This window comes from Chelonia mydas, chromosome 23 (assembly GCF_015237465.2).
Source record: "Chelonia mydas isolate rCheMyd1 chromosome 23, rCheMyd1.pri.v2, whole genome shotgun sequence".
Classification (NCBI taxonomy): Eukaryota; Metazoa; Chordata; order Testudines; family Cheloniidae; genus Chelonia; species Chelonia mydas.
Genome location: NC_051263.2, coordinates 8,619,298 through 8,643,937, shown reverse-complemented (window position 1 = coordinate 8,643,937; position 24,640 = coordinate 8,619,298). Strand labels below are relative to the sequence as shown.

The 24,640-nt window shown below is 50.4% G+C and overlaps 1 protein-coding gene across 1 annotated transcript in view; it reads right to left on the bottom strand.

Annotated features, from left to right (window-relative positions):
* Window positions 1–22,709, bottom strand: part of NKPD1 (NTPase KAP family P-loop domain containing 1) — a 30,438-nt gene extending 7,729 nt beyond the window's left edge. The window contains exons 1-3 of the mRNA XM_027832090.3: window positions 22,491–22,709; window positions 12,775–12,943; window positions 5,786–5,917 (exon numbers count right to left, since the gene is read on the bottom strand). Coding sequence (XP_027687891.2) covers window positions 5,786–5,917; window positions 12,775–12,943; window positions 22,491–22,592 — 403 coding nt within the window. The 5' untranslated portion in view covers window positions 22,593–22,709. The remainder of the gene's footprint in view (window positions 1–5,785; window positions 5,918–12,774; window positions 12,944–22,490) is intronic.
* Window positions 22,710–24,640: the final 1,931 nt, after the last annotated feature.

The window sequence follows — 24,640 nt, the reverse complement described above, 5'->3', positions numbered from 1 at the left end:
TGATTTTACAGATGCAACCTTGAGATCCCAGCCGTCCTTGTTATCAGCGGCTGAATGGCTGCGCAGCCTCAGGGAGCGGCCACGAAGAAGCAAGGACCTTCTGCATGAAGTCATGCCGCAGTCCCTTACTGAAAATCAAAAAGTACAGGAGCGGCGGGAGACCAAAAGGAGGGTCCGCCAGGACAATGCGGATCGCCGGCAACAAACCACGGAGCGGCTCTTAAGCATTACGGAGCGCCAAGTGGACTCAATGCAGGCGCTCATAGCACTGTGAACAGAGCAGATCCGCGCCCGCGCCCCCCCCCCCCATCCCTTACTCCAAAACTCTTTCTCTTACGCCCCCATGTCACCTCCAACCCATTTTCCCCAACATCCGGTTTCTTATCGCCACCAGCTGCCTCCAACACCTGTAGCTTCGCCACCCAGCCCTGAAAACTAGGACCCCTGACCCACTGCACTCAACCCCCATCACCATGCATTTTAGCCAGCCTGAAGTGCACCACTCATTGCACAGCACTCCAGACAGGAAGGCTGAGTATGATAACAGGATATACACAAATCTGTGACTGTTCCGCTCCCCACCCCGCCCCCTTCTCTCCTCCCACATAGCACAGATGTGTCAGGCCATGTGTGTTTCTCCAGCAGTTGTGTTTCTTTTCAATAAATGAATTTTTTGGTTTTGGAAACATTCTTCATTAAGTAAAAGATAGCATAGCCCAGGAAAGCAACAGGCGCTGCTAGTCAGTGTATCATACGTAGCAAACACAGATGCCTACGAGCATTGGAACCACTGCACTTCACTCCCGTGCAGGGCACCAAACATTACTGGTGGCTTTCAGCATCGAATTGCTCCCTCAAGGCATCCCGAATCCTTACCGCCCTGTGGTGGGCCCTTCTAATAGCCCTGGTCTCTGGCTGTTCAAATTCAGCCTCCAGGTGTTGAACCTCAGCGGTCCATGCCTGAGTGAAGCTTTCACCCTTCCCTTCACATATGTTATGGGGGGTACAGCACGTGGCTATAACCGTAGGGAATGTTGTCATTGGCCAGGTCCAGCTTTCCATACAGACAGCGCCAGCAGGCCTTTAAATGGCCAAAAGCACACTCAACAGTCATTCTGCACCGACTCAGCCTGTTGTTGAACCACTCCTTGCTGCTGTCAAGGCTCCCTGTGTAGGGTTTCATAAGCCATGGCATTAAAGGGTAGGCGGGGTCTCCAAGGATCACAATGGGCATTTCGACTTCCCCTATGGTGATTTTTTGATCCGGGAAGAAATTCCTGGCTTGCAGCTTCCTAAACAGGCCTGTGTTCCGAAAGATGTGTGCGTCATGCACCTTTCCAGACCAGCCTACGTTAATGTCCGTGAAACACCCACGGTGATCCACAAGCGCCTGGAGAACCATCGAGAAATACTCCTTCCGATTTATGTACTCAGAGGCTAGGTGGTCTGGTGACAAAATTGGAATATGCGTGCCATCTATCGCCCCTCCGCAGTTAGGGAAACCCATTTGTGCAAAGCCATCCACAATGCCACACATGTTGCTCAGAGTCACGGTTCTTCTGAGCAAGATGCGATTAATGGTCTTGCACACTTGCATCAACACGATTCCAGCGGTAGACTTGCCCACTCCAAACTGGTTAGCGGCCGATCGGTAGCTGGAGTAGCTAGCTTCCAGATTGCGATTGCCATGTACTTCTCCACCGGCAGGGTGGGGGTGACCTCAGCACACAGTCCCTATAAAGGTGGCTTTCCTCATCCGAAAGTTCTGCAGCCCCTGCTCGTCATCCCAGACTTGCGTGACGATGTGATCCCACCGCTCAGTGCTTGTTTCCCGAGCCCAGAAGCGGCGTTCCATGGCGGTGAGCATGTCCGTGAATGCCACAAGCCATCTCATGTCGTATGCATTATGCGAGCTGACATCATCTTTGGACGCCTCACTGTCACTTTGTAGCTTAAGGATTAACTCGACTGCAGTTGGTGACGTGCTGGCGAGAGCGATCAGCATGCTCCTCAGCAGTTCGGGCTCCATTCCCGCAGACCGAAAGGGAAGACAGAGTGCGCCGTACAAACGCTGTTGAAAGATGGCGCCAAACGTGGACGGAAGCACAGGGATTGCTGGGATGCAAAGCGATGCATCATGGGACATTGGGACAGGAGCCAGGAAGCCCTGCATCCCCCATCCCCCTTCCCACAAGCCTCAGCACCAGAATGGGAAGAGGTGCTCTCTGGGATAGCGGCCCATAATGCAGCACTCCGAATGCCGCTGCAAATGCCGCAAATGTGGCCACACCACTGAGCTTGCAGCTGACAGAGTGAACATACTGAAGCGCTTTCCCTGCTGCTGTCTCCGAGGGCTGGTTTAACTCCCGGCACTCTACATCTGCAAATGTAGACAAGGCCATAGAAGATTAGGGTTGGAAGAGACCTCAGGAGGTCATCTAGTCCAACCCCCTGCTCAAAGCAGGACCAACCCTCAACTAAATCATCCCAGCCAGGGCTTTGTCAAACCCGGCCTTAAAAACCTCTAAGGATGAAGATTCTACTATCTCCCTAGGTAACCCATTCCAGTGCTTCACCACCCTCCTAGTGAATAGTGTTTCCTAATATCCAACCTCCCCCACTGCAACTTGAGACCATTGCTCCTTGTTCTGCCATCTGCCACCACTGAGAACAGCCGAGCTCCATCCTCTTTTGAACCCCACTTCAGGTAGTTGAAGGCTGCTATCAAATCCCCCCTCATTCTTCTCTTCTGCAGACTAAACAAGACCAGTTCCCTCAGTCTCTCCTCATAAGTCATGTGCCCCAGCCCCTTGATAATTTTCATTGCTCTCCGCTGGATTCTCTCCAATTTGTCCACATCTTTTCCGCAGCCCAAAACTGGACGTAATACTCCAAATGTGGCCTCACCAGTGCTGAATAGAGGGAAATAATCACTTCCCTCAATCTGCTGGCAACGCTCCTACTAATGCAGCCCAATATGACGTTAGTCTTCTTGGCAACAAGGGCACATGGCTGACACATATCCAGCTTCTTGTCCACTGTAATCCCCAGGTCCTTTTCTGCAGAACTGCTGCTTAGCCAGTCGGTCCCCAGCCTGTAGCAGTGCATGGGATTCTTCCTTCCTAAGTGCAGGACTCTTGAACTGGTCTTTGTTGAACCTCATCAGATTTCTTTTCGCCCAATCCTCCAATTTCTCTCGGTCACTCTGGACCCTATCCCTGCCCTCCATCATATCTACCTTTCCCCACAGCTTAGTGTCATCTGCGAACTTGCTGAGGGTGCAATCCATCCCATCAGCCGGATCATTAATAAAGATGTTGAACAAAACCGGCCCCAGGACCAACCCCTGGGGTACTCTGCTTGATACCAGCTGCCAACTAGAGATCGAGCCGTTGATCACTACCCGTGGAGCCCGACAATCTAGCCAGCTTTCTATCCACATTATAGTCCATTCATCCAATCCATACTTTTTTAATTTGCTGGCAAGAATACTGTAGGAGACCATATCAAAAGGTTTGCTAAAGTCAAGATATATCATGTCCACTGCTTTCCCCATATCCACAGAGCCAGTTATCTCATCATAGAAGGCAATAAGGTTGGTCAGGCATGACTTGCCCTTAGTGAATCCATGTTGACTGTTCCTGATCACCTTTCTCTCCTCCAAACACTTCAAAATGGTGGAAGTGGGCAACATTATCTCTAAAGTTTCACACTGTTTTGTTTTTGAGTGTGGTTATGTAAAAAAAATTCCTACATTTATAAGTTGCACTTTCACGATAAAGATATTACACTAGAGTACTTGCATGAGGTGAATTGGAAAATACTTCTTTTGTTTCTCTTTTTTACAGTGCAAATATTTGTAATAACAAATATAATATAAAGCGAGCACTGTGCACTTTGCATTCTGTGTTGTAACTGAAATCAATATATTTGAAAATATAGAAAAACATCCAAAATATTTATAATAAATTGAAATTGGTATTCTATTATTAAGTGTGATTAAAACTACAATTAATTGCAACTATTTTTTAATCTAGTTAATTTGCTTTGCATTAATTGCTGGCATTAACTGCAATTAATTGACAGTCCTACTAAATGTCTTTACAAATTTGGGCCTAGCAACCTATCTGCATGTTTAGGTGCTTAAATAGCTTTGGAAATCTGGCCCTAAGTGACTGAGGAGCCTAAGTCCCATTTTGAAAGGTGACTTGGTAGCTGATTAAAAGTGTTTATATTGGTAGTGTGTATTTTGGCAAAAATAAGCTATAACTAATAAAGAAACTGATACAGAAAAATCAGCAATACCTCCTTTAGGAATGGATATAACTATATTGATACTTCCCTCAGCACGGCTTCAGTTACACTGATATAAAATTATAACTTTTGTTTACTGAAATAAGTTTTACCATTATGGACACTTTCAAAACCAATATACACTAGAACACCAGAGTTACAAACTGAGCAGTCAACCACATACCTCAGCTGGAACCAGAAGTATGCAGTATCGTGTTTCATTTGTCTGATGAAGCCATCGTGCCCAGGGCAACAGCACCTTTGTGCCCAGAGTCCCAGTCAACGTTCCCTCTAATTTTTGACAGGCCGTGTGCACAAAAAATTTCTTCTGTGCAAATTGTTGTGTGCGTGGTGTTTCGCTGTGTGCGCGGGGTTGGGGATCTGTGGGCGTGCGCACACACACAGAGCTTCGAGGGAACAGTGGGGGTCCCAGGACAGTACAAGTATATCAGAGCGATAAATCCCAGGGAGGGAGAGGAATTCTTTAAGCTCAGTACCAATGTGGACACAAGAACAAATGGATATAAACTGGCCATCGGGAAGTTTAGACTTGAAATTTGACGAAGGTTTCTAACCATCAGAGGAGTGAAGTTCTGGAACAGCCTTCCAAGGGAAGCAGTGGGGGCAAAAGACCTATCTGGCTTCAAGATTAAACTCGATAAGTTTGTGGAGGAGATGGTACGATGGGCTAACATGATTTTGTCAATTAATTGATCTTTAACTATTCATGGTAAATAGGCCCAATGGCCTGTGATGGGATGTTAGAGGGGGTGGGATCTGAGTTACTACAGAGGATTCTTTCCTGGGTATCTGGCTGGTGAATCTTGCCCACATGCTCAGGGTTCAGCTGATCGCCATATTTGGAGTCGGGAAGGAATTTTCCTCCAGGGCAGACTGGAAGAGGCCCTGGGGTTTTTTTGCCTTCCTCTGTTGCATGGGGCACGGGTCACTTGCTGGAGGATTCTCTGCACCTTGACGTCTTTAAACCATGATTTGAGTACTTCAATAGCTCAGACATAGGTGAGAGGTTTATTGCAGGAGTGGGTGGGTGAGATTCTGTGGCCTGCGTTGTGCAGGAGGTCAGACTAGATGATCATAATGGTCCCTTCTGACCTTAAAATCTATGAATCTATGAATCCTCGCTCCGACGCGCAGCATGCCCACGTTCTGGGGAACCCCCTGAGGACAGGGGCCTGTAGAGCCCCTTGCTGGGAACACTCACTGCCCTTGCCTCGGAGCACGCTACCAGACACCGAGGAGCTGACCTCCCATAGCATGCGGGGATCAGGTACAGGTCACAGGCTGCAGCACGCAATGACCTGTTCACTGCCAGGCTGGGCGGGAGTACACTGGTGTTCCTCTCTCGCTCTCTCCCAGCAGCCTGTCTCGTGCCGGCCTGCCGTGCTCCACCCAGTGCCCCCTAAGTATTCTAGCAGGTCTGAAAGCGCCAGTTCTCCCGCGGGGGGAAACCCCAAAGCATCCCTGAGCCCACCTGTAATTTTATCAAGCAGTGAATTAAAACGGCTCCCGGCGGGACAGTAGAAGCCGATGGTGACGGGCGTAGCGGTGTACAGCAGTGTCTTGGAGAGGCAGCAGCAGTAAATATCATCTTCAGTCAGAAAATCTGGGGAAGAGGAGGCATCCATAAACACAGAGAAATAAACATACCTGCTGCCCCCCCTCCCGCCGTCTGTTTGGCTGTTTGCATTGTAACCAGGGCGTGGCTGGGCTGGACAGGATGTGTGAGAGCCCTTGGGAATGCTCAGGGCCAGTGGCTGTGACCCTGTTCTCAGTCTCTTTATTAGCATCAGAAGCTCCACGCAGCAAATCTTTTTCCAGGGACACATTTTACTCTTTCTTCGGAGCAACAAATGTTTTTAGCTCATCCTTCAGGATCCTCAGCTCAGCACCTGCTAACCAGCCAAGGGGCCCATTCTCAGTGCCCAAGCAGCGCGATGGGAGCAGAAGCCTTCAGTAATTCCTCAGCTGGGACAGCTGTCTCCTACGCCTCCCTCCCTGGAACCCCCCAGTGCAGAAGGCATGTCAGTAGCCAGGAGGGGCAGGCAGGGAGAGTGGCAGGAGCACAAAGTGCCCGGGCAATCCCCACATGGTGTAAAGTCCCTAGGGAGCCACGACCAGTGGGCTGCACTAAAATGGGCCTGGACCTGGACTCCCTGACCGCTCCCACTGCTGCTGTACCCAATATAAGCTGGATGCAGAAGAGAATCTGGCCCTGTGGGGGGAATCCTCCCCACCAGGCCACACACAGGCAATGCAGAGCTCTGCAGAGTTTGCTTAAATCCAGAAGCTATGCTAGTGCCCTGGGCCTCAGAGCTATGAATTAGCAGGTGTGTTGTTCTCTGGGAGCCTTGTTTGCTTTCTGGGATAGAGTGAACTTTGGAGCTGATCCCTGCATAGGCAGACAGGCTGGGTACAGAGATCTTTGTTTGCACAGCATTTACTGAGGTTATGAAAGTCTATAAATGAACATCAGTTGTAATGAACACCTTGATCTTGATTGCCACTCACCACAGATAGGGAAAGGACTTTGAACAGACCTTTGATTCTTTTATACAACCTACAGAAACTATATGAGTTAGGCATCTGTTGTGTATCTGCCAGAATTCTCCCATGAATGTGGGAGAAGAAATCTGTGTTGTTTTAATATGCAGTTCCACTCTAAAGAGTGACTCTCTTAAATGGCCCCTTCTTAGCTGATCTGCTCCTTGGGCTGCATTTTCTGTTCCTGTTTGGCACAGAAGTGAGTATACTACCCTGCGCCCTGATGTAGGTTAAAGCAGCCTGGGGGCTGCTCCAATCAATGCCAGCTGGCTATAGTCCCTGTGCGACCATATAGAAGCTGAGAATAACTGCAGGGAAGCACAGCCCTGGCCATGCACCCTCTTCACTCTGTGCCCAAGAGGGGTGGCTCAGTGACAGGCTATGCTGGCTGCTTGCCTGCTGAGAGCTCCCTCATGCCTGGAGAATTCTCAGGTGGGCAGATCCAAATGTTTCCTGGACGCTTTGCTTTGTTACTGAGAATCTGGCCCCTTGTGGTTATCAGTCAGAGCTGCACACTTCAGTAACTCATACTTCTTTATTGTTTTTACCAGTCAGCATCTCCAAGCAAACACAGCTAAAAAGGAGACAGTGGGATTCTTCTCCTTGTGCGTCATCAAGAGACTTGGGCACTAAATCTGAACAGACTACACTTGAGCAAACCCACTGACCAGGTGTCACTTGGGGAGAAGGAAAGTGCTCTGATAGATTGTCAGATCCAAGGCTGGCACATTGGATCTAGAGCCTGAGAACTGGGCTGACCCGGCTGGAGCAGAAGACTTCTGCCTTCTTGCCGCAAGAGCTTCTGCCACTGCTCCGGGCTTCCTCCACCAGTGTCTCCAGCCAGGGCAGCCCAGGCTCAGGGCTTCTGCCCGCTGCTGCCCAAGCCAGAGCTCGGGGCAGCCCAGGCTCGGGGCTTCCACATGTGCACACACACCCCAGCCAGGGCTTGGGGCAGTCTGGGCTGAGGCTTCCGCCCTGGGGCTTTTTCTGGGGCTGGGGCACCCATTTTTCCAGGGGGCCCACCCAGACTGGCCGGGGACCCCTGCCTTCATCTGTCACTGGCCTGGACTAGCAGCTAGGAGCCTCCAGCTGGGGCTCTCCTAGCAGCATAGGGGAGATCCTACTATCCACCTCCACCTCCGGGAACCTACTCTAACTGCAGGAGGCTCAGAGGCTGCTGCCTAGGCAGCACAGAAGTGAGGGTGGCAATCTTGGGACTCCCCCGCACAACAACTCTGCAACACACCCCCACCCACACACACACGATCCTGTTTTGGGTCGGGACCCCCTAGTTACAACAGGGTGAAATTTCAGATGTAAACATCTGAAACTGTGAAATCGATCAATTAAAAAACCCTCTGGCCATGACTTTGGTGGGGCCCTATTTACATGTTAACCCTGTAATGCTACTTATTGCTCCATCAGCCCCTCCCAGCTCACAGGCTTTTCCTTTATATATGTGTCCATTACTGATTAGGGACTAAAGGCAGCAATTAAACTAATTGCCAGGATTGTTCTTTTCCCCAGTCCTCTGCCTACCTGGAAAATCGTTGTGCTTACCCACTGGGCTAGGAGCAGCTGCTAGATCAGTGGTTCCCAAACTTGTTCCGGCACTCGTGCAGGGAAAGCCCCTGCCGGGCCGGGCCGGTTTGCTTACCTGCCGCGTCTGCAGGTTCGGCCGATCGCGGCTCCCAGTGGCTGCGGTTTGCTGCTCCAGGCCAATGGGAGCTGCTGGAAGTGGCGTGGGCTGAGGGACGTACTGGCCGCCGCTTCCAGCAGCTCCCATGGGCCTGGAGCAGCGAACCGCAGCCACTGGGAGCCGCCATCAGCCGAAACTGCGGACGCGGCAGGTAAGCAAACCGGCCCAGCCCGGCAGGGGCTTTCCCTGCACAAGCGGCAGAACAAGTTCGGGAACCACTGATCTAGATGAATGTCGTACCAATATCATCACCAGGCCAAATACATGGTTACTCTGCTCCCCAGTGCTGGCTGGCAATGTTTCCCATCCTGTTAGCAGGGCGTGATTCGGAGTGCTGTCCTGATGAGTCAACAGGTGGTTTATTACCCCATTTGGAGGCGTCCCTGGAGTGAGGGGATCTGGCGTGTGAGCTGAGGGAGGTTAGAGCTGAACCCACAGATATCCTGCTATTAATGTCTTCATTAATAAAACCAAACCCAGGGTGGCTGAAGTTGAGAAAGGCTCTTGCTCACATAAGGTGTCAATGGTGGGGTTCGTGTTCAAAATGTCTCTGCACAAAGGAGGAGGGGGAGAGTGGGTGACATCCGGAAAGGATGATGGAACAGCAGAAACAGCATCATGCCCAGTCTCTGCAGCATCAGGTGTCACTACCATTTCTGGGCAGACAGCACGCCCAGGCTGTGACCCAACAGGAACAGGAGAGACAGTTCCAAGAGCGGCCGTTCTAGAGGTTCATGAACCATTAGTCCCTCACTGCCTCTTTGCTATTGGGAATGGCAGAAACAGACTCAAAAACCTCTACATGTCCCCTAGCCACTAGGGAGGGACAAAGATACACATTGTTTTAGCATGGGTTACGTAAGGAGATAATTTGGCCCATTTCACCTGAAAGGCAGGACAGTAAAGATTGTGGGTTCTCATTTTAGAGACATGGATTCTAGTCGCAGTTCTGCCTATCCAACCTATTACTTATGTTATCTGTAAGACGGAGAACGAAATGGTTTCCTTACGGCCAGGAAATGAGGCCCTTTCAATAAGGATTGCACAGTGCATAGAAGTATTAAAAACAGTCACTAGAAGGGCTTGTGGTAAAAGCTCAGGCTTTTCGATCTAGAGATCCTAGCTTCGGTTCCTGCAAACGGCCCAAAGAAGGGTGGTGTTACGGCAGATTTAACTATATTGTCTCTAACCACTGGACCATATTCTGCTGCCACAGGCAAAGCCCAAGAACCCTGGTACCCAACAGCTAGTTCTCCGATCCTGGTGTCACTTTCTCTGGACTGCTCCTTGCAGCCAACAGGACTGTCTCACCCACTAAGCTTGAATTAATATGCAACCTAGCTACCATTAACTTGGGTTTGAATAGAGACTGGGAGTGGCTGGGTCGTTACACACATTGAATCTATTTCCCCATGTTAAGTATCCTCGCACCTTCTTGTCAACTGTCTAAATGGGCCATCTTGATTATCACGACAAAAGTTTTTTTTCTCCTGCTGATAATAGCTCATCTTAACTAATTAGCCTCTTACTCCACCTTTTCATGTTCTCTGTATGTATGTGTATATATCTATCTTCTTACTACATGTTCCATTCTATGCATCCGATGAAGTGAGCTGTAGCCCATGAAAGCTCATGCTCAAATAAATTGGTTAGCCTCTAAGGTGCCACAAGTCCTCCTGTTCTTTTTGCGGATACAGACTAACACGGCTGCTACTCTGAAACCTAGCACAGAGGTGTAGGCTGTCTGTGCTGTGCAGTTGTGGTTTGAACCTTGATGATAACTCATGAAAGTCTCTGTAAGCTACTGTGAAGGCCTGGGAATAATTCTTAAAATGACGTCATGTTACAAAGTGTATTATTAAATGGGGAATTTGGATGTTGTGTTAGTGTTCATTTTATTGTTGCATTTGCGGTGTTTGTGTTTTGGTTAATGGGAGCTGTCCCTTTAAGAAGAGGACAGGGCAGCTCTGTTACAGGGTTTGTATTATTTGAAGTACTGGGGATGAGTGAGTGTAGGCCCGCCCAAAATTAAAGGTTCTCCCCTTCAATTAAGGGGGAGGAACCGCTGGACCCAGGCATCAATTGAATACGGGGGGACAATAAATGAAAAAACAGGAGCGGGGTGAGGTCAGAGGTAAAGAATCAGGGATCCAGAGGGCGACATCGAGCAAATAAAAAGTTGTTCTCCTTTAATGGATGTTTAGTGGCCTCTACATGAGATGTGTTTGGTAGGTTTCAGTTCCACCTCCAAACTCACCACTGCGCTCTGTACCAATTTGCAGACTCAGCAGAGAGGCCAAGAACTGCTGGGGCCATGGGGAGTGATCAACCTTGTGATCCTTAAAGGAAGTACCCCCAGATCAGGGATGGGGCACACTGGCAGGGCCATTTGTGTGGGAAGCTTGCCTTTCTCCTCCCCTGTAGAAAAACCGAGGGTTTCACTCACCAGGACTGCATGAGCACTAAATCCACACAGCTTTCATAAAGCCAGAGTTTATGGTTATGTACAAATTAGTTCATTGACTGATTAGCATACAATGTTGCACATGGAGCTGCACAGAACTTGGCAGCTCTGGGGCTGTAACTCTGTCTTCCGTGTTTTGTCAGTGCCCACAAACCACAGGTGTTCACACCCGCAAACCCCAGGAGGTTCACATGCCCAGCTACAGCCTGCAAGGTTCCCAATGAAGGGATGAGATAGCAGAACTCCTGTTGCTTCTTACCCTGGCTACAACCTAAAAATACATTATCTCCCAGGCCTGCTGCTCCCCAGACTCCCCTCCGACCAGAGTAGAGGGTGACCGATCATGATTCTACAAAACCTCAGAGGGCTTCTTAGTGCCGAATCAGCCAAAATTGTCTCCTAAACTGTCAGCCAAAACAGACTGTAGCTGGGAAACTGAGCACAGAAAGTTTAAACAACTTGGATAAGGTCAAATGGGGAATCAGGCACAGAACTGAAGTGTGCTCCACAGTGTGGGTGTCTTTAAACGGACCTCAGAAAGATTGTGGTTTAAGTGATTTGCCCAACATCACATAAATAATCTGCAGCAGTACGCCGGGGTTCTGTATCCCAATCCAGTCCCTTCACCAAAGAATCATATTTGCAGCCCTTCTCTTCTTCACTGTACACAAGCATTACTTTGATATTCAGTCACAGGTGACTAGCTGATCTAGCCCATGCATTGCAAAAGGCAGTGTGGCTAAGTGGGCAAAGTCTAGGGACTGTCATCCCTGGATTCTAGTCTTAACTCTACCTCAACTGACCTTGCAAAATCTCTTCTCTGCAAAATCTGGGACTGGTGCTTGCCTTCCTTTGGGAATACAAGATCATATTGGATAAAAAGAATCTTTCTGTTTACTTCACAGCTAACAGTTGTCAGTAGAAGGACAAGCAAACTCACAGTCTCCAAGGCCAGTGAACTTTCCCCAAGGCGAGAGGATATTCTGTAGGTTGCTTGTTAAGCTGGTAACTATGAGGAGTTCAGTGTGGAGCCAGCTCACAGCCCAAGCCAAAAGTGGTTTGCTCAGCAGAAGTTACTCAAACAACTAGTAACTTTTAATAATGACTGTTTGGAGCTGAGCCTGGTGCTGGCACTAGATCACCACAAGGGCAGTCCGGCGATATACGTTTGGATCTTCCCCTCTGTTGTCTCTGAATCCCTCTGCACAATGTGTTGTTAGAAGATGATGAGTTTGGAGGCCCTGTATCTTGGGAACTCCCTGGTCAAATGACCCTAAATCTGCACCACAAATTCTAGGGTGGCATAGCTATTTTCAAGGCAATCTACCTATGGATGTGGATTTTAGAGCAATTTGAAAAATCAGCTTTAAACAGAAACCTCGGTGGAACCTGCACTGCGGAGTCGCAATCACTCCTCCAGAATTGGAGCAGTTTACAAAAAGAAGAAAGGAAAACTCCCTAGATACGCAGGCAAGGACCCATTCGTATCATCTTTGCCCTCATCCTGTCCCCAAGCCCCTGCCTGCATTGTGATCTTCTCCTGATTGCAAACTTTGCCTTTGCTTTTTCTGGCACTGAGGGTAAGACATATAAATAGTAAATGAGAAGAAACAAAGAGACTGAAAAGTTGATGCTAATGGATGGGCTCTTGCATGTGACTGCCAAAGCATGTAAAGTCACTCAGCTTTCTCCTGGACTCCCATTTCCCAAACACAACAGAGACATGGCATTACAGCATGTCTGTATCCTGATGTACCTTTGATGTTGGTTTCCTGATCCATGAGGTTGATCTGCCCCTTCGAGCCTTTACATTCGACTCCAGGAGGTTCCTCAACGTGTTCTAAGCAGCAGTTTTCTTCATCATTACAACTCATTGGTGTTAGATCAGGAGATCTGTCCACAAGATTTTCCAGGTAGGCAGAGGACTGGGGAAAAGAACAATCCTGGCAATTAGTTTAATAGCTGCCTTTAGTCCCTAATCAGTAATGGACACATATATAAAGGAAAAGCCTGTGAGCTGGGAGGGGCTGACGGAGCAATAAGTAGCATTACAGGATTAACATGTAAATAGGGCCCCACCAAAGTCATGGCCAGAGGGTTTTTTAATTGATCGATTTCACAGTTTCAGATGTTTACATCTGAAATTTCACCCTGTTGTAACTAGGGGGTCCCGACCCAAAACGGGATCGTGTGTGTGTGGGGGGGGGGAGGGGGTGTTGCAAAGTGTTGTGGGGGGGGGGGGGTCCCAAGATTGCCACCCTCACTTCTGTGCTGCCTAGGCAGCAGCCTCTGAGCTTCCTGCAGTTAGAGTAGGTTCCCGGAGGTGGAGGTGGGTAGTAGGATCTCCCCTATGCTGCTAGGAGAGCCCCAGCCGGGGGCTCCTAGCTGCTAGTCCAGGCCAGTGACAGATGAAGGCAGGGGTCCCTGGCCAATCTGGGCGGGCCCCCTGGAAAAATGGGTGCCCCAGCCCCAGAAAAAGCCCCAGGGCGGAAGCCTCAGCCCAGACTGCCCCAAGCCCTGGCTGGGGTGTGTGTGCACGTGTGGAAGCCCTGAGCCTCGGCTGCCTCGAGCTCCGGCTTGGGCAGCAGCGGGCAGAAGTCCTGAGCCCGGGCTCCCCTGGCTGGAGACACTGGTGGAGGAAGCTCGAAGCAGTGGCAGAAGCTGTTGGGGGGAGAGCGCAGAAGTCCCGATCCCGGGCTGACCCGGCTGGAGCGGTGGGGGGTGCCCTAAGCCCCGGCTGCCCCAGCCGGAGTGACAGGGAGCAGAAGCTCAGAGCCTGGGCTGCCTTGGTTGGGGGGTGGAAGCCCCCAGGCTGGGCTGCCCCAAGCCCTGGCTGGAGTGCAGGGAGACCCTAAGCCCACGCTGTTCCAGCTGCAGCTGGCAGGAGTGGAAGCCTCCAGCCCCGGGAGCCACCGGGGAAGGAAGCCCTGAGCTCGGTGCCCGGAGCCATGGCAGGAGTCGCAAGGTGTGTGTGGAGCGGGGCAGAAGGCCAGAGCCCGGGCTGTTCCAGCTGCAGCCGCCGGGAGCAAAAGCCCCCAGCCTGGCAGGAGCTGCTGGGGGAGGAAGCCCAGGCCTTGGCGCTGGGAGCTGCGGCAGGAGCCACGGGGAGAGGGGGAGCGAACCGACGCCCAGAGCCGTGCTGCAGCGCAGAAGTGAGGGTGTTCCACCCTCATTTCTATGCTGCCTCTGGAGGTGGGTCTGATTTCCTCACCAAGAGCAGCCATGCAGGGGAAGGGCAACTCGTGTCCCTCCCCAGCATGTCCAGACTAGCAACTAAGAGCCCTGGGCTCCCAGCAGCAGGGGAGATCAGATTGCACGGTCCGTGACATGCTTTTCATGCCGTGAAATTGGTCGGGCCCTACATATAAACTAGAATGTGACGGAACTACAGTATGACGGCATGAAGGGAAGGCAGTAGCTAGAATAAAACTAGGTTTTAACAAAGCATTTGATACCTCTCCTCACGAAATCCTACCGGCAACGTGAATTCAGACTGGGTGAGCTGTGTGTACTGCCCCATGCTCTGCACACTGGCGAAAGAGCCGGCTCTGGAGGGATTGAGAACTGTGTGTTGAGTTGGGTGGGAGGGGCCTAGCCAGCGTCAGTGTTGGGCCTGGTAACATGTATTCTGGGTACATCTTCACTTCGAGATGTGGGTGTAATTTCTGGCTTGAGGAGACATACCTGCTCTGATCAAGCTAGCATGCTGAAACTAGACTGTAGCCGTGGCCGAATGAGCAGAAAGGAGGGGCTGGCCGCCTGAGTACGTGGCTAGAGTCTTGGATGGGTATGTACTTGGGTGGCTAGCCCCTCCTGCCGCTTGCACCGCTGTGGCTACGTGGTATTTTTAGTGCATTAATTCAATCAGAGTTACCGAGGGTCTGCCTCCTAGAGCCAGGAATTACGGCCTCAGCTTGACGTGTGGACACACCCAGAGATTGGGGGAAGGGGTGAAATCATAGCAATTACATTTCCAAATGATACATACTGGGTGCAGCTGCAAACAGCCGTGTAAGCCAGGTTGGCAGCTAACAGGCAGCTGCTATTGCGGCTTCTCTTCCTGACGAGTGTCGTCTCATTTTTCCTTAAAAAGAAAAGGAGGACTTGTGGCACCTTAGAGACTAACCAATTTATTTGAGCATGAGCTTTCGTGAGCTACAGCTCACTTCTTCGGATGCATACTGTGGAAATTGCAGAAGACATTATATACACAGACGCCATGAAACAATACCTCCTCCCACCCCACTCTCCTGCTGGTAATAGCTTATCTAAAGTGATCATCAAGTTGGGCCATTTCCAGCACAAATCCAGGTTTTCTTTTGTCTGTGGGGGGGCGGAGGGTGAGAAAACCTGGATTTGTGCTGGAAATGGCCCAACTTGATGATCACTTTAGATAAGCTATTACCAGCAGGAGAGTGGGGTGGGAGGAGGTATTGTTTCATGGTGTCTGTGTATATAATGTCTTCTGCAATTTCCACAGTATGCATCCGAAGAAGTGAGCTGTAGCTCACGAAAGCTCATGCTCAAATAAATTGGTTAGTCTCTAAGGTGCCACAAGTCCTCCTTTTCTTTTTGCGAATACAGACTAACACGGCTGTTACTCTGAAACCTGTCATTTTTCCTTGTGCTCCCCCCTCTCTCTGTCTGTCTCCAGCTGTTGTCTCTTGTCTTATTCTTAGCTGCTCATAGAGCAGGAATCATCTTTTGGTTCGGTGTTTTGGACCATGCCTAAGGCCGTGGGGTCTGGTCGACATCTGGGGCTCCTATGTATTACTGTAAGAATTAATAATATATAATAATAATACAGTGACAGTGCACTGTCTGTGGGGACCATTGTGTGACATTTATGAATAGTTTCAGTATGATTGTGTTCTGCGCCCTGGGGGAGGGTTACTACAGCTCCTACAGGAATGACAAGCGGCAGGGTTGCTTGTCCCTGGAATTGTAAACAGCTCTGGAGAAGCCCCTGTGGCCACCCTCGGGGGATGGCTTGCATGTATGAGTTCAGGTTTGGGGCAAGTCTACACTATCAGGCTACATTGGTGCAGCCACAGTGCATCTAGTGAGGACGTGTTGTGCCAATGGGAGAGTGTGAGAAGCAGAAGCTACGTTGGTGGGAGAGGGTCTCCCACCATCACAGTGTGGTGTGGACACCCGGCTTTAAGTAGATGTAATTTACATCACTAAGAGGGGTGTTGTTTTCACACCCCTGAGTGACATAAGTTACATCAACTTAAGCGGTAGTCTCCTAATTAGAGATGGGCTGGATGCAGTACACAGCATCTAACCCTTCCAATTTGGGAAAGACTATATTCTGATTGGGATTCAGAACCAAACCTCACAACCGAGGCCATATCTGTCATGGCTTTGACTCATAACCCTTGACCTGAACAATCCTGGAAATCTGTACAGATTCAAGATCAAATCGGTATCTAGCTGTGAAATCCACAGCTTGGACCCAAAATATGTTCTAGTTCAAACAGAGTTTGATTCACGGAAGTCCTGTGGACTCCGTCATACAGGTGGTCAGACCTAAATTCCCTCTAAGCTGCACGACCACGCAGCAGGCTATCGAGGGCCGCACAGGTGCGCAGTGGGGAGAGGCGCCTCTCCCCCCGGCTCAGGCCCCGGCCCCAGAGCTACCACAGCCGGGGAGAGGGCTGAGGGGAGTCCTCTCTCCCCACTGCAACCCCAGGGCAGTCTGCACTCTGAACCCCTCATCCCCAGCCCCACCCCAGAGTCTGCACCCCCAGCCAGAGCCCTAACCCCCCCAACACACTGCAACCCTCTGCCACAGCCCTGAGCCCCCTCCCACACTCTGAACCCCTCGGCCCCACCCCCACCACACCACCTCCATATTGATGCGCATAACAAAATTAATTCCGCACATGGATGTAAAAAATTAGAGGGAACATTGGGTCAGACTAGATGATCATAGAATCATAGAATATCCAGGTTGGAAGGGACCTCAGGAGGTCATCTAGTCCAACCCCCTATCACAATGGTCCCTTCTGGCCTTATAATAACTGAATGTATGAATCTATGTCTAGTCCTGCCCACTGATTCTGGAACTGTTCTTTGAAGCACAAATGTGACGAGTTTATGATTGCCAGCCCCAAAGTCCCTCCCATCCTCACATCTACTGTGTTGTAAAATCAGGTCAGCCTCACCCCATGTTGGTTCTCTCATGTTTTGGAATTAGAAATTATTCTTCACTAGGTGTAAAAATATTTTTAAAACAAACCTTCTGCGTTGTATACATGGGCCAAAAGCGTCCTGGCAATTACCAAAGGCCTGTACCTCCTTATAATGTTACCTTCACGTGTAGGCATTCTCAGTTTCTGCACCATATGTCTACTTTTCCTATACTCCTCAGCTAGGAGGCCTGTAATGTGCTGCACTTTGGCCTTTATGTTTCCATTTGCTCTTTGCATAAAGCCACAGAGTTTGGGCCCAGAATCAGAGTTGACTCTAAATACCCAGTGTGACGAAGTGGGACTGTTCTTAATGTTTTCTCTGAATATTGTGGGCATGCCTCAGTTTCCCCTATGCAGTTCTTAAGTATCTAGGTGGTGGGATCAGGGTGTATGATTGTTGCAGAGCCCTAGAGGGCAGGTGTGTGCAGCGGTCTGAACACAGAGAATGGCCGACACCCTGTTTCCTGACAACTGGTGGCAGCGGTGGGATGTACTGCACCCCGTGGATGGCGCTTCCTGCAGTAAGTGACTGGGGAGCAGTAAAACGAAAGGGGATTGACAAGGACCAGGCATGCTGAAGGCTCAGAGAGGAGCAGTTTCGGGGGGCGGTTAACCCCTGGGAGTGTGTGACCAGCGAGAAGGACTGTGCAGTAATGGGGTCCCCCTGGGGACTGCGGTGAGCAGTCTCAGGGGCGGAAGAGCCTGTGGCTTGGCCCTGGGAGAGAGAAGGACTTTTGCAGTAACAGAGTTCCCCTAAGGATTGCAGCAAGCGGTCCCAGGGGCGGAGGAGTCTGCAGCTCGACCCTGGCAAAGAGGTGATGACCTCGAGAAGGGCTGGCACACTAGGGGTTCTCCCTGGAAACCGTGGGGAGCTGAGAGCACACAGGCCTGTGAGTCCACAACAACTTGGGAACAGCGGAGTGATGGCCTGTCACCATCTCCTTAAGAAGGACATTGTAACCCTGTGCAAAAAGAGAGGGTTGCGCATTGGAAAGTTCACCAAAGCAGAGTTCATCGTGCAGCTGGAGGAGGATGACCACTCTAAGGAACAGATTCCTGACCCAAATGGGGCTACAGCAGGATCTGGGAGCAGCTGGAGTGGTAGCCAGGCATCCCCAAGACTCCTGTCCCCGACCAGATGAGGGTCTTCACGATCGGGTTCCCCATCGGGGGATCGAAGACGGACGGGATTGGAGCTGAGCCCAAGAGAGCAAGAGGACTGTGAGAGACAGCGAGAGCCCGAGAAAGAGCTGCAGAAGCAGCAGCAGCATGAACTGGCGGTGGTGGAGCAGAGCGGCCTAGGGGACCTCCCCGGGGTGAGTGGGGATAGACCCCTGGGGTGCCAGTTCCGCAGGGAACCTCGAGACTAAATTGCTGCCCCTGGTTAAGGAGGGGGTGTGTGTGGATGCCCACCTCACTGCCTTTGAGCAGGCTGGACCCTGAACCAGGGGGACCCTGCGGAAAAGCCCCGGTGTCTAGCTCCCTTGCTGGGTCCCAAGGCCATAGACTCCGTCAGCCAGATGGGTGGGGAGGTGGATAGCTCCCACTCCTGACCCCAACCTATATGTCTGTGTGGAGTTTCCTGGGGTCAGGCCCCTCGGACCTCCAGTGGGAGCGGAAAGTGACGGTCAATGGGGAGACATTTCTGGGGTGGCGAGATCCTGGGACAGAGAGAACCGTTGTCAGGCCCTGGGTGGTGCAGCCCCACCAGATGCTGAGGGGCTCTGTGACCTGGGTGAAGGTCCCAGGGATGAAACCCCTTGCCCTGCCTATGGCCCAGATCCCTGTGCAGACATAGGAGGGGTTGGGCTTGCTGGTCGTTGGGGTTCTCCAGGGTATTAGCTGTGAGACCCTGTTGGGGGGTGACTGTTTGGGATCGGATCCAGACCCTGCTCCTGTAACAGCCAAGGATTTGAATTTGAATCCAGGGAACCAATTGGCTAAGATGGAAATTGTCAGTGAAAATGCAAATAACCTGGCTGGCATGAGGGAGGAGCTGCTAGGCTCAGGATACCTGCCTGCCTGTAACCAGCCCCCTGGGGCTGGGTGGGACAGAGAGATGCTCCCTGCTCCCTTGCACACCGGAGAGGGGGCTCACGCTGGCTCTGATGCAGCTCGCTGCTTTCCTCCACTGGGACAGCAAGGGCAGCGCTGAGCATGGGGGGAGACACAGGCAGGGCAGGTCGGCTGCCAACCAGGTTTCCCTGGTCCAGAGGCGCTGCTGGGAAGTGAGTCCACGGCAAGGATGGAGCAACCAGGGACAGGGCTCAGCGGAGCTGTGACCCCCAGCCCAGCCAGCGAGAGGGAAGACTGGGTAGCTGAGTCTGCAGAGCAGAACAGCTGGGTAGTTAATCTCTAGAGAATGCAGGGGATGGCAGGTCTGCTCTCATCTCTAGACACTTTGGATAGGACTTGTAGTCTCTCAGTGAATTTAACATCTAGTTCCTTGTGGAAGCAGAGGTTGGTAAGGGAAGGACAACAGAACTTTGAGAGTACAGCTTGTAAAAGTGAACCTGAGATGGCAGGGTACTACCGGAGGTTTGTACCCCACTGGAGCTCCCTAGCTGCCCCCATCACTGAGCTATGTAAGAAGGGGAAGCCAGACGAGCTGGTCTGGACCAAGCAGTGCCAGGGGGCTCTCTGTACATTGAAGGAGGCTCTAATCCAGGGCCTGGTAAATCTGGTAAACCCAGACTTTGCCAAGGCCTTTAGAGTGTTCTCCGACACCTCAGACACAGGGCTGGGTGCGGGGCTGATACAAGCCGATGCTAAGGAATGGGAGAGATGTTGGGGCATCCATGGAAATGTTGGTGGGGTCGAACTTCCCCAGGTCACTGGCTAAAGTGACCTCGCTCAGTTCGGTCTCGAAGGGGGGAGAGATGTGACGAAGTGGGACTGTTCTTAATGTTTTCTCAGAATAGTGTGGGGGTGCCTCAGTTTCCCCTATGCAGTTCTTAAGTATCTAGGTGGTGGGATAAGGGTGTATGATCATTGCAGAGCCCTAGAGGGCAGGTGTGTGCAGGGGTCTGGACACAGAGAATGGCCAACACCCTGTTTCCTGACACCCGGATATTCAAATTGAGCTCTAACTTTAACGATAGATGATTGCCAATCCTGAGCTCTGGATCTCGGCACCTTCAGATCCTAGATCTGCTGGATACCCACCACTAAGACCCACTCCTCAACCCCCACACTGAATGTTCCATAGAGGCGACAGCCACCCACACATTGGCATTTCTCCTGTGTGATTGTGTCAGGGATATAGAAACAGGAGGATAATTGGTGGCTCGGAGCTGTAGGAGGAATATCACTGAACATATTGGGCTGATTGTGGGGGTGCTGCACTGTGGGGGTGAAATATGGACAGGGCAAGAGTCGCTTCGGGAGGCTGAGGTGTGGGACACACTGACAGGGCCGGCGGTACTGCGGGGGGCTCTGAGCCGTGGGACACACTGACAGGGACAGCGGTGCTGGGGGGCTCTGAGCTGTGGGACACACTGACAGGGACAGTGGTGCTGGGGGGCTCTGAGCTGTGGGACACACTAATAGGGCTGAACTGTGGGACACTGACAGGACTGGGCATGCAGGTTTGTTGCTCTGCTGGATTTGGCGTGTCCACTTATGCATCCCCGGGACATCCCCTTTATACTGCTTCTTCCGCCTGCATGACCCCACCACCTCTGTTCATGTGTGCAGGGTCAAGTTATTGGGAGCATGTGGTGCCTTCCACAAAATGACCTTCTCTGTGTGTAATAACCACATCTGGTTTTATAAGTACTGGTCAGGTGACAACTATTCTAAAACAAGACTGTACATCTTAAAACCAGACAAATGGGCTGTGGTGCTTTGCTGATCAGATTGCTGTGACACATTCCTTCTTGTAGCCTCCACCCATGTGTTGTGTGTGAATTGCATCAGCACCCTGAAACCTTCTCTGACCAGTTTCCTGTTGTCTCAGTCTGACCTGGGAGTAGGTTCACACGCACTGTTCAACTGGGCTGAAATCGGGAAAACCAGAGATGCTAAACTAATTCTGTTGATTGACCTGTTACCAAGAAGCCCCCTTTCTCCTGCCACTCCCCCAGTTGTTAAGCACTTGTGTATTTCAAGTATTCCTCTAATCAGACGTGAGTTTGCCGTGGCATACATTCCAGGAAAGCATTACCTGCTCGTTGTCAAGGTCAGACAGAAAGCAGCATCTTCAGAAAAGAAAATGCCAGAAAAACACTAAACATCAAATTTCCAAGTGCAAATAAGCAAACAACTTCCACAAAACTGCCAACCAAGGAAGCTGAACAGAAAACGCTTCCATCGTGACTCTCCAAAGCGCTGCTACCACCCAGCAGGTGACTGGGGTTTGGATTCTGGCACCGGAAAATAACATTTGCTCTTGTCTCTCTCTGGTATTTGTAGGCGACCATTCACAATGGTATCCAGGGTTGCTGACTGTCTAATGGCACAAACCCAAACACCGTTGCCTCGCCCTACCCCCAAGGCCTCGCCCCTTCTCCAAGGCCTCGCCTCCGTTTACTCCAACCCCCTTCTTCCATCACTTTCTCTCCCCAACCCTCACTCACTTTCACCAGGGTTGAGGTGCGGGAGAGCGTGCGGGCTCCGGGCTGGGACTGAGGAGTTTGGAGTGTAGAAGGTGGCTCCGGGCTGAGCCTGGGGCAGGGAGTTGGGGTGTGGGAGGGAGTTTGGATGCAGGCCAATGGGAACTGCGGAGTCAGCACTCGGGGCGGGGGCAGCGCGCGGAGACCACCTGCCCCCACCCCCCAGGAGCCACAGGGACGGTGCTGGCTGCTTCCAGGAGCAACACTGCGCTGCCAGACTGTTAGCACCCTAAGTCTCCCAGTACGGCTGCAGTAGCCTCTGGGAGATAGGGCCTGATTTTTGCAACCCTAAGGTATCTAGGCCTCCATATCTTTAGCTTCTTCCATCCCAGGCTCTGAAAACATTTCACAAACATGAATGAACAGAGTCTCATGATTCTCCTGTTCAGCAGGGAGATACTACAATAACTTAAGACACTGCAAACAAACTAAAGTCATTGTGGGATAATTTAGAAACTACCTATGCTTGGTTCCTCAAGTAGATCCTTATGGGTGGCCAGAAGGTCCCCAGGAGAAGCTCGGGGATGGGAAACATCAAGAAATCTTTCCTGGCCCATTGAGCAGAGTTTTGTGTCTCTCACTCAATCCTCTCCCATTCTCCAAATAATGTATTATAAAATTAGCAGGGACTCCTTGACGGAGTAGCTGCTGTGTGCGCCTACCTTAGACTTTGGTGTCAGGTGTCTCTCTGCCTCTGAATACATCCAGTGAGCTTTCCTTCTCTTCAGTCTTTCTCCTCTGGCCACACTTATGGTTCCTTTCATGTTTCTGCTGCGCTTCTGAATTTATACATAGTCTCAAGCTGGCGTCTTTTAATTACAATTACACCTTCTTTGTTTTCCCTCTGGGGAATTGTATGACAAACACCTGACAACACTCAAAGGAAATAATTAGCTGGAGTTTAGGTAGAAATTCTGGTTGTGCAAGTGGAAGCATAGAGTGCTGAGAGCACAAAGAATTCCCCTCCTCTGACCTTGAGTCAGGAGATAGAAATGTCTCCATTAGGGGACATCCCCTTCCACACCATGTGCTTCCCACAGCAAGTCCGCATAGGCGGGGCTCCTGGGGAAGCCTGTGGGCCCTGCCCCCCAACTCCACAGTCAGACGTGACTCTCAGCCAGCCAGTAAAACAGAAGGTTTATTAGTCGACAGGAACACAGTCCAAAACAGAGCTTGTAGGTACAGGAAACAGGACCCCTAAGTCAGATCCATCTTGGGGGAAGGGAGGCCAGACCCCAGGTCTGAGCCTCCCTCTCTCTCCCCAGCCAGCTCCAAAACTGAACTCTCCAGCCCCTCCTCTTGCCTTTGTCTCTTTCCCCGGGCCAGGAGACCACCTGACCTCTTTGTTCTCCAGCACCTTCAGTTGGCACCTTTGCAGAGGAGGGGCCCAGGTCATCAGTTGCCAGGAGACAGGGTGTCGGCCATTCTCTGTGCAGACAGCATCACACTGGCCCTCTAAGGCTCTGCAACAATTACACAGCTTATCCCACCACCTACATACTTAAGAACTGCATAGGGGAAACTGAGGCACCCACACAGTATTCAGAGAAAACATTAAAAATGTTCCCACTTTGTCACAAAGGGAACTGCAGTCGAGACTACACCGTTAAATTTGGATACCTGGTTTGGCCCTCTCCTCCTCTGACTTTATGAAGAAAGCTCCTTTCCTCCCACCATTCATCATGGGCGATCTCTGTCCAGAGGGGGGATGTCTGGAATTAACTGGAGTTGTGAGACTTGGGAACAGTGGCCGTTTGTCACAAACAAATTTGGGTAAGAAACAAGAAGAATTGGAATTGCTCATTTATTAGCATCGATTGGATCTGGCTGGTATTACTGAAACCTGCTGAGATGAGTCCCATGATTGGAATGTTAAAATCAATGGTTATAACCTATTTAGAAAGGATAAAATATGCAAGTGGGGGCACTGTATATCAAAAATGGTATTACTTGTTTCCAAGGCACTGATAACTCCCAAGAAAATGATCTTGAATGCTTGTGGATCCATGTCCTAACAGATAAAGCGCAAGATGGGGGATTAGTTGCTGTCTTCTACAGAGCACCAAATCACACTAGGCAACAGGATGACCAGCTCCTTGCATGCCTATCAGTAATGTGTAGGGAAAAAAGGTTGAGTGATCATAGGGGACTTCAATTTGAGTGACACATGCTGGACGTCTCATGCTGCCAGTACTAAAACATCCTTAGAATTTCTAAATATTATAGATGACAATTTCCTAATTCAAGAAGTATTGCTTCCAGCATGGGGGATTCTGTTAGATCTTCTCTTGACAGATAAAGAGGAACTGATTATAGAGCTAAAAATTAATGGTAATTTAGTTATAAGTGATCATGACTGGATCACATTTATAACGTGCAAACGGAATAAAGACCAGAACAGTGATATAGATACTAGGTGCTTTAAAAGGACCAATTTCACAAAGCTGAAAACAGTTATGAGCCAAATCAGCTGGGAGGAACAATTTAATCAGAAAAATGTGAATGGTAATTGGTAATTGTTTAAGAACACTTAACTAGAGACCCTAAAAGCCACAATTGAAGGAGAAGGCCATATTGGTTAAAATTTTGACCTGGTTTAGAGGGAAGTGAAACCAGCTATAAAAATTAAAAATAACAAATGCAAGAATGGAGAAGTTGATAGTAATAAAAAAAATCAGAAGCTAAGAATCGTAGAAATTTGATAAGGGAAGCAAAGGGACACAAGGAGAAATCTATGGTCAGCAGAGTCCTTAAGGACCATATGAAAGAGGTTTTTTTAAAGTATATTAGGAACCAAAAGCATCCTAACAAT